The following is a 10,492-nucleotide window of genomic DNA, read 5'->3' as shown; positions in this document are numbered from 1 at the left end:
CACACAGTACCTGAACTCACACCATCCATTTCAACAGACTGTAACCGCAGCACGTGTCAAATTAGGGACAAAGTCCCTAAGTAGTACTAAGTCACCTAGATGTCCTTTAAACAGGACTCTCCGCAGGAAAGGTGCTCTATGAACGCCACCAAAGACGCGTGTCGGCCACATTTGCCAAAAAAACCTCCCTCCCTTTCTCTCCTCGCCGCATCTTGCTTCCCAAACGCTCCTTCGAGCTCCGCCCCGAGGCACTTTCAGGGCGGGGCCAAGCGGACTCAGCGCCCAATCAGCGAGCAGTTCCCGCATTAAAGGCTGAGCCGCCTCGGCCTCATTCATTTTAACGTTCGAAGCGTGGTGAGAGCGGAGAGGCGTAGCTTAGCAACAAGTGAGGAGAACACAGTCCGTTCCACGCGCGCGCTCTGGAATAGTCTTCACTACGGTAACACACTTGTGTTTCTGTGTAACAGATTCCGTCGCATGATTGTTTGTTTAGAATGATTTTTATTGTTTCTGTGAGTTAATTAGTTCTTGATTGAAGTGCTCTTTTGTTTAAAGTTAGGCAGATAATTTCAGGCTGTGATATTTGGAAATATTCGTGGACATTCCTGGAGTACAATATTAGAAAGGTGGTGACACTGTGTTCAGTTTTTGTCCTCCAGATCAGGTTTTCTGCCACTGACAGTGTCAGTCACTTTAGCTCGAGTAGGTTTTGCCTTTTTTTCCTTCTTTTCTGTGCTCTTTGACTTATGCTTGTTCTAGTATCATCCTTATTATTTTTCATATTTTTCCTCAAGCTGTTTAATTAAAAAAAAATATTATGTCAGTTGTGCTGATGGAAAACAGAGGGTTCTTCAGTTTGGCCAGTTTATGGCTGCGTCCAAAACAGAATAACACCATGCTAAATAGAATGTCCAAATTAGTGCATCACCAGCGGAAGTCCATTCATTAGTGTAGTATAGCAGTGTGTGTTTTTGGGCACAGCTTATGAGTTTTATTTGTAACAGAAGTAACCTAATGCACAGTTTCCAGTCATTTTGAGTCTATGTGAATGGCAAGTGTTAAGGAGGTATTAGGTAGATATATTTTTTGGTAGAGACCCACTTAAGAAAAGGGTTCTAAACAGTACCAGAAAGGTTTTTGGTGCAATATAGATCCATTTTTAAAAGGTTCTTAAAGACAGGCTCTCCATCAACACAGAAGAACTGTTTAATCATGCAAAGAACCATTTAAATGGTTTATATATATATATATATATATATATATATATATATATATATATATATATATATATATATATATATGAACAACTGCTTTTAAGAACCCTATTTTTAAGCATGTAGCCTTAGTCACACTGTCTTGTCAAAGGAAAAAGGAATCTTTGCCACTAGACATGTTGCTGTTTGCTCTCTAATAGTTCCCAGACAGTTCTCACATGCTGAAATACAAACTTGACAGCGTGCTACTATGATCTGTTGTACTGATAGAAGTGCTGGGAGATTGCCCATCAGATACTGAAGCACTAAGAGGCACTGAAAATGCGTCCCTAGCCGCCTCCCCTTTTGTCACTCAAACACTTTATCTTTGTTTTTATCCCTTTGCTTAGTCAAAATGCTAAAGCACATGGGGACGATTGCATTCATAATTTAATTACTGATGATGTTTTCTGCCTCTGAATATAGTCAGGCGTGTGTTCAGTGATTCTGTTCTGCTGTTGTGCTGTTTCATAGGAGAGCTTAAGAACAGGTATACATTGAATGTTAGAACATGTTTAAGTTAGAACCGTGCTATTAGATTGTACTTTAAATGATATGTTGGAGTGCTGTCTGAGGGAGGCGTGTGAGAGTGCAGTTACTGTGCGTGAGCTGTGTGTTCCACATGGGGGAGCTGGGATCCTATAGGTCTGCCCTGATTGCACGTCTGTGCCGTGGTACCATCCGTCCTGCTTATTATTAGAAGGAAAAACATCTATGTACATATTATGCGAGGAAAATGATTCTTCCTCTTTGCTCTGTTGTTTCACTGAAGAATATAATTATCATTAAGAAGCATTTATGTCAGAAATGATGAGTGGTCGAGTCTTTTGCTATGAATCACTTTTTTAATTAGATTGAGTGCCATGACCATGTAACCTGCTCTAATGCTGTGTTATGTGCAATGTCATTTTCTATAAGCTACTCTGGTTGCCTTTGATAAGTTAATTCGATCAGTATAGGCCACATTAGAGGAGACCAAGGAGACTGTAATTTGTAAGGGAAAAGGCTATTTCCTTTCAAGGTCTTGAGGTAGTATGGCTCTCTGAATGTAAAGGAATTGCCTTGTAAAATCAATACCACTAGATTTGTATATGAAGAAACATGAGATGCCCTTCTTTAACACTGCATGGTTGTTTAACATCCACCTGGTGGTGGCTGTGCACGTGTTTGTGTGTCTGCACGCGTGTGTGGCTATGTGTGTCATTTATTTAATTTCCAGTCAAAATAGCCTTTAAGTACAAGTTATTTATTTTTCAGTGTTGGGAAAAAAAGCAGAACACACATATTTAACCATAAATAACACACAAGCCTTAACAACTAAATATAATATTTAATTTTTCATTATTTAATGTGTCCACTCTTTGCCTTTGTTACAGCTTCTTTCCAGGAGACTTGTTTTCAGTTTTTTGAAGAAATCTGCAAGGATATTTTTCCACAGCTCCAAAGCTAAGTCTTAGAAGCTGGTTGCATCTGCTTCTCACAATCCATGTAAACCTAAACACATTCAGTGATGTTGAGGTCTGGACTCTGGGGTGGTCAGTCCATTGTTCTGAGAACACCAGCAGCTTCTTTGTTTGATTTGCAGTTTTTTTTCTCCCCTTTTTTGTCCACTTCTACACTTCTGCTTTTTCTCAGTAAGGTCTTCTTGACATCTACACATGCTTTCAGACTCATAGTGTTGAGTTGTCTTCTCACTGTACCTCACAAGGATGTACAGAAACACTTTTTTTCAGATCTGAAGCAAGAGTGGAGCTTAAAATGTTCTTTTAAGGATTAAAGCTTTAAGCACTGTTTATTTTTCCCCTTTTTCCTTCCTTATGCAAGTGGATTATCTTATATTTGACCCCCTCAGTAATATCTCCAAAAAAAAAAATAGTTTGGCTGTTTTGACTGAAAATGAAATAAACCAAAGGTTTCCCACCAAAGATTTCTCACGTTTCCACAAGACTGTATGTGTGCCTGTGCATGCATGTGTCTGTATGTGTGTATGTAATTAGTTTTTTCTTTGTTCTTTCAGTTTCCAAGAGGATGCCAGCTCCATTCAGCCCCGCCTCGCCCCACTGCTGCTTTCAGATTGTACTTAAAACTTGGCTCTCACATCTGCATCTTTCCAACACTTAACCGCCTTTCACAGCTCAAGGTACACTTCTGGATTTTGGCCAGGCTACTTGCACTGAACTACCACACAACACAGTGTACACATCACTGAACCCCAACCTCACTATGATCGCATTAAACACATGGCAATCTAATTTAGTCCCCTGTGTCTGAACTAATGGATTAAAAAGAGGGGAAGTGACTAGGGGAATGCTTCTGAGGTCATTTGAATGCTACTCCTGTATCACATGGATAAATGATGAGTGCCCTTGAACTCTAGCGTGGCGGAAACCATGACTTTCCCTGGGGGCACTCGTACGTCCAGGAGCCATTTCTTTCCCTCTGCGTATTCCCTTGTGTTGGGATTGCATTTCGCCATGCTTTTTCTCAGCACTATGACACGTGCATGCCCCAAGAGCTGCCTGTGCACTGAAAGGAGTGGCCTGGTGGTGGTTCAGTGTGCTTCCCGAAACCTGGAGGACATCCCCTCAGACCTGCCCCATGACACCGTGTCCCTGCTGCTGTCCTCCAATCATATCACCAAGATCCCCAGCCAGGCTTTCAAAGAGCTCCCTCGCCTGCAGGAGCTGGACCTGTCTCGGAATGCCATCGAGAGCGTGGACGCAGGGGCCTTTCAAGGCATCTCGGAAAGTCTTCGCGTCCTCGACTTGTCCCACAACCACCTCCGTGGTGTGCCCAAAGAAGCCTTCGCCCGGCTCCATGCTAAGATCAGTCTGGCCAACAACCCGTGGCACTGCGAGTGCACCCTGCAGGAGGTGCTCCGAGAGCTTCGGCTCGACCCGGAGACCGTCAACGAGGTCAGTTGCCACACGTCTGTCCAGGAGGAGTACTCGGGCAAGCCCGTCATCCAGGTGCTGGACTCTGGCATCAACTTCTGCAACTTCCACCACAAGACCACAGACGTGGCCATGTTCGTCACTATGTTCGGCTGGTTCACCATGGTTATTGCTTACGTCATCTATTATGTGCGGCACAACCAGGAGGATGCCCGCCGGCATCTGGAGTACCTCAAGTCTCTGCCAAGCAGCTCCCAAATTAGCAAAGACTTTGACACAATCAGTACTGTTCTGTAGCACCTCTAGGACAGTGTTCCGCGCGGTCTGGACGTCTCTGGCCATGAATGTATTTGACCACTCGGGCACAGTTACGATGGCACAACAGCAAGCCTTAAAGCTCATCACATCTGCTGAGCAAGGAACACTCCTTCCTAAATAAATACACAATGCTATTTTTTTCATTTGTTATTAAGAGGCAGGTCATTTTGACAATTTGTGGGTTCATGTGCATTTTTCAAATTGTGGTCAAATATCTGTCAGCAGTCTCCGTGTTCCTATTCATTATTTCAGCCCATTACTAAATGCATTATCCTCATCACTGTACTTCCAGCAGATGCTGTTGTTGTCGGGTTAATCCAGCATTGCTGCATCTCTGAGATACAAAAGCTCCGCAGAAGCAAATCCATCCTTCCTGTGTTTCCCAGCAGGTGCTTAACTACCTTCATTTCCTGCATTCATTCATCCGTTTCTGTGCTAATGTAGTGCTGATACAGGGGACAGGACTGAACTGGGGATTGATAGGCCTGTTTATTTGCCTTGTCTCTATTATAGTGCAGCATAAAAGACTCAGGAGGAGCTTCTCTAGCTGCGAAGAGAACCATCACTGCCAAATACTGTTCATTTAAACTCTGCCTTGTTCTTTCTTTTTTTAGGCTGACTTTTATCTGCCCAAGTGCCTACATGATGGTACTACGATACCTAAACACTGTGCTTTGGGCTTGGCTATTCTCAGTCCCTTGCAGTCCCTCTGCCATTGTCAAGAGACCTTTAATATTCAGTGTACTGTACTTTGTCAGTATGGTGTCTGTGGCCCTGTGAGATGGGCTCAATGAGACATAAAATTAGTCGTCCTTGTGTTTGATTGTGTCACAGTGTTACCGTGTTTGGTTGTTCAAACATGACTTGGATGTAGCTCAGTTAGAAAGAAGTTAAACGTGTCATTTCACAGTCTGCAAGTGAAGCATACAGCATATGTTATTTGACCTTAAAGGGCTCTTCTTGTAATGTGTTTCTTTGGTAAATGTAGCTTCCATTGCCCAAGAGCTGTATTCGTTTGCTCTTCACAGTGGCTGGGTTGTCTTCTGAATTATGTATATCATATCAGCATTAGGAAATAAAGGTTAGCAAAGGACACTTTGGCTGTCTTGGTTTTTTGGACTCTTTAGGCCCCTTGGGCTCTCTGACATGCAATCAAACAGCACTATGTCAAGCAGCTCATGTGTGATTTACTTGCTGTCAGACGCAGTCCTTCCTTTCTAATGGTTTTCAGCTTTTAAACATGTGTAGAACTGTATAGCAGATATTGCAAAAATGCACAAAACCAGTAACAGGCAGTTACTGCTCTGGACTGAATATGCATTTAAAAATGATGCATTTATTCTAGTCATGTGCAGAAAATACCACTAATGGATTTAATATGCATTTAAAAGTACTGCATTTAGCAATCTGTTTCTTGTGCTTACTGCACATGAAGTTTGATAATAACACATTTATCTATACCAATTTCTGCAATAATAGTTTTCAATAGACACTTGTTCACTCACCATCTATTTGTTTCTTACCATGTACAATGCACAGAACTGAACTGCTCATCTGTCTCTTTGGGATCAGGTTTTGTAACAGCAGCTGAGAAAGTTGGCATCGTAATAAATAATGGATTTTTAATCTGAGAAGAGTATTGCTGTATACCTTGCAGAAACATTTTCTCAATACTCGCCAAGGTTTCCGCAGAGGTTTGCTCCACTGAGAATGTGTCACGATTGCCTTCTCATCTCGCTGGCTTGTATTCTGGCCATTTTGGAGCTCCATGGCTCCGAGAGATCGATAGCAGATTCATTACAGTGATACGTTTGGATTGCTGCTCCAAACTTGAGTGCTCTTGTCTTAGCAATGAATGTCCTTTGTTGATACCCTGGAGCCATATCCAATTCAGGTGTGACTGGGGATGTTTAAGGATACTTTTTTATGCCACATAAAATTTTAGTCTAAAGCAAGATTTAAATGATAATGTTTGTGTTTAGTCGGTCAAACAATGTCAGATTTTTTTAAACATGCAGCCTGGAATACCTGAACTAATTCATTCATTATCAGTCATTTACGTGTCATTTACTTGTAATGTATGGTAATTAATCATAGCCATTATGTGGCTACTTGGAAATTCGTCATGTCCTTCTTGACAGATTTTCTACTATAATAATATGCTGGGTAGCAACCAAACTTGTATAAAATTGTATAGAATATTTTTATATATTTTACTTGTGCTGTATTGCATGTGAAAAGAGTGTAACAGGTGTTAGTTCTGTGTTTGTTTTGGTGTTTAATTTTAAGTTAGGTTAGTTATTTGTGTTTTCATTTTTCTTAATGACTGTCATTTCTTTTATGTTTTGCTGTTTCAGTGGGAAAAAAGAAGTAAATAAACAAAAATAACTTAAAAAGTGTGACTGTTTAGCATTTTGTTTGTAATTTTGTAACTTCTTTTAAAAAGCCTCCCAGATTTATGAAACATACAGTGGCACCAGAAAGTATTCAGACATGTGTGCCATAGGTACTGTAAGGCAGCATTGATAAGGCTATTTGACACCTGACATAAACCTACATAAACATTTATAAAATCTTATTCCTACAAGCATCAGTTGTCATAACACTTTGTGGGAGGAAACTGACTAAAGCAGCCTTCATGACAACTGATGCTTGTTATAATAAGTCTGTATAAGTTTTCATACCAGTACATGTCTGTTGTTATGAAAGCCTTATGCAGATGTCATGTATCCTTACGAACACTGCACTACAGTTAAGTGTTACTGAATGTTTTTTAACTTATTGTGTTTAATCAGAATGTCCATTCTAAGACTGCAATGTTTCTTATTTTTAAAGTATTCTCTTTAAAAGGTTGCTATCATTTGAGCAGTTTCTTTGCAGACGTCTGGAGGTTTGAGTCCAAAATGTCTTTGTATGCTTCTGAGTTCATAATCCCATCAGTGAACACCCAGGCCAGTGACACCATTGTAAGAAAACAGCCCCAGGCTTAGATGTTTCCACCTTAACCTTAGTGCAGTCTGGTTGACATTGTTCTCCATGCACAAAAAGAGTCTACCATCAGTTTGATGTTGTGTTCTTTGAAACAAATATATTTTTGTTAAAAATTAGCCTACAAAAATTAAAGTTACTAATATTTAAATGGTAAAGTGTCCAAATACTTTCTGGGGCCACTGTACATGGTAGAATCCTTAGGATTTCTGTACTGAATATATATATAGTATACAGTAGAATCCACGAGGCAGCAATGGATTAGCATGCCTGGCAGGTAGCTGCTGCTTCATAGTGTGTGGAGTGCTAGAAAGGCCTGATGGAAGCTGACAGCCTGGCATAGGGGCAATGCTATTTTCACAGCATATAATTGCAGCCAATGGTCTGAGTCGGCAGTCCCATTTAACCAATCACAGTAAAAAATTCAGAGTGATGACGTGTACTATATCATGTTGTACGCTCCAAATAAGAAGCTGCATTTCTTAAATCATGCAACACTAACAGGGAACTCTGCTTTTGCCACATTTTCCTGTTGTGTCTCTAGAGGTTAGCGAGCTCCAGAGTTGTCAAATCCTGGCAGCATAGCTGTGACATCTATTGAACTACTTATTTGTATGTTTGCTGCAAGATGTAAATGGTTCAGTGGTGTGAATATCACAGTAAATGTGATGGTGGTAATACTGCATTGGGTATAGGGTCTTGCTTTTCTCAGCCAGCAAGAAAAATACCAGTGGAAGCTACCTTTTCACCTGTTTCAGACCTCAGTGATATTTTGTACATGCAAGCTCCAAAGATAGCTTTGCATTCATTCGGATTCCGTTTATTATTCTGATTTGAGATTCATATTAAATGTCAGGCATTTGACTCATCACTGTGATCTCTATCAAAAGACTGGTTGGCCTTCGCTTTCACTGTGAAGGCAAATACACTGGAGTATTTTTGTTTGTGAAGTTATTCTTGGTCAGGTTCCTTCGTATTTTCTTGCATTTTTATTAATAATGCAATGTTACAACATGATGCACAATTTGCTCTGTTATGATTGCATTTATTTTTGCATTCTGATGGTAAAATCTGAATTTCTGGTAAGGCAGTCTTTAGTTATAGAGCCCCATCAACTTGGAACCGTCTACAAAAGCAATTGATCAGCTTATTTCAGTTTATTAGATTTTAAGTCATCAAGTATTTGTATCATTATATTTATCTTGTTATTAATTGACCCTCAGCCGCGTGTGTTTGTTTAATTACCCTTATTTGTTTTGATTAATTTATCATTGTGGCTACCTAGTTAAACAAAGGTTACACAAAGATGATCATGTTTGCAGTGTTTCACAGTAACCTGTATAGCTTTGTATGTAGCTCTACATGTTCACATTCAACAGATGCTTCAGTGTGTTGCTGGGTAATGTTACATCTTCCAGCTCTTTCCTAGTTTCCCAGCTTTTAAGAGGAAAAGAATGTGCTCTTAACCCCTTAAAATCCGAGGCTTATTACATGCTAAGGCTTATTATTCAGTAACTACACGGACTTCAATGCTAACTGGTTGAGCTGTTCTTAAGTGTGTAGTAAAATTTTGGCCATTTAAGGGATTAAAGGAATGGTTTAGTGAAAAATCTAATGTACACAATTTCCCACTTTCTTCATTTACTTGATCAAACAACCAAGAAATGTTTGGTGTCCAAATTTTTCTTCTTTAGTTTTCAAATGGAGCCACAAGGTTAACATTGAAACAATCAATAGAAATCAATAGACACCCAAATAGTTTCTGTAAATGCATCCCCAAAACTTCTCTTAAAGTACTCAAATTGCAGAAAAGGTTGTCAGTAAAGTCGTGCTGACTTGTCAATGTGATGTAGAGGCAGAATGACTTAATGTCACTTATAAAACTTAACAAAAATTCACCTAACAACATTTGCGATTAGAAATACCTGTTAGTCTCGAATTTCAAACTAAATATATATGTTTAAAAATAGAAACAATGGAAATTCTTTATATATATATATATATATATATATAGAGAGAGAGAGAGAGAGAGAGAGAGAGATAGACAGATAGATATATAGATATAGATATAAATACACACACAAACACATATATGCAAATAAACACAAATACACTAAAATGTAACAATAATTTCTTTTTTTCAAAAGCCAGTATGAAGTTTGCTTTTAGATTTCTCCTAAATGTCTCATGTGGCATGGTGCACCAGCACCAGCTGATTTGACATAAAGAAGTATGAATTAGCCAAACCAGGTGCACAAACTACAAATACTACTGGGCTGCCACATGGAGAGGTTTGGAAAGGGTTAAACAAACACAGTAACGTGTAAAATAACATATATTTAATGTATTTATTGTATTAAATTCATTTGTATTTACTGTAATAATAGTATTCTGCTTCATAAACCCTTACTGCCCAGGAGCCTAAAACTTTTGCACAATTCAGTACTACTTGGGAGCTTGACCTCCAGATGTTCAGAAACAGCCCTGATCCAAACTATGCAGCTACCATACTCTCTGCTCTAAATGTAAACCCAGGCTGAAAATAGAAATGTATTACATATGATAAATCTACGAAGTGCTAATCTGCTCATATTCATCAAATGTGATCTGTGTGATTTATTGTACAAAATGATTGCAGAGATTGTCATATATCTATAAATAGACTAAATATATTAATGATTACAAGGGAGCATAAATTATACGGTCATGAATTTTAATCATAGCATATTAATTATGTAACTGGCTCCCACTAAACATTGCTTTTCTGTCCTTTATTTAAAAAAATATGAATTAATCTTTCTTAAATGCCTCAGTGGAGCCATGTTATCACTTACAAATTTTCTGCATGTATATGTGAAATGTTATCTATTGATATGTCAGTATTACCCCTTGATATCCATGTTAACTGGCCCTTTGTTCATGCATAATAGGACCCCAGTTTCATGCCAGTCCTGTCCTTTTGAGACAGGAGATGTGGGAGACATGGGGATGCTATGTTGCAGAACCCTGGAGAATCTTGGCATTGAAGCCTTGATCTGG

The 10,492-nt window shown here is 39.4% G+C and overlaps 1 protein-coding gene across 1 annotated transcript; it reads left to right on the top strand.

Moving 5' to 3' along the window:
• The first annotated feature begins 335 nt into the window (after window positions 1-335).
• lrrc3 (leucine rich repeat containing 3) lies at window positions 336-5,959 on the top strand. The gene is made up of 2 exons (XM_036574091.1): window positions 336-439; window positions 3,271-5,959. The coding sequence occupies exon 2, from the start codon at window positions 3,644-3,646 to the stop codon at window positions 4,442-4,444; it is 801 nt and encodes a 266-aa protein (XP_036429984.1). The 5' UTR covers window positions 336-439; window positions 3,271-3,643; the 3' UTR covers window positions 4,445-5,959.
• The last annotated feature ends 4,533 nt before the right edge of the window (window positions 5,960-10,492 follow it).

Source organism: Colossoma macropomum, unplaced genomic scaffold, assembly GCF_904425465.1.
Source record: "Colossoma macropomum unplaced genomic scaffold, Colossoma_macropomum, whole genome shotgun sequence".
Lineage (NCBI taxonomy): Eukaryota > Metazoa > Chordata > Actinopteri > Characiformes > Serrasalmidae > Colossoma > Colossoma macropomum.
This window is presented reverse-complemented; position numbering and strand designations above follow the sequence as displayed.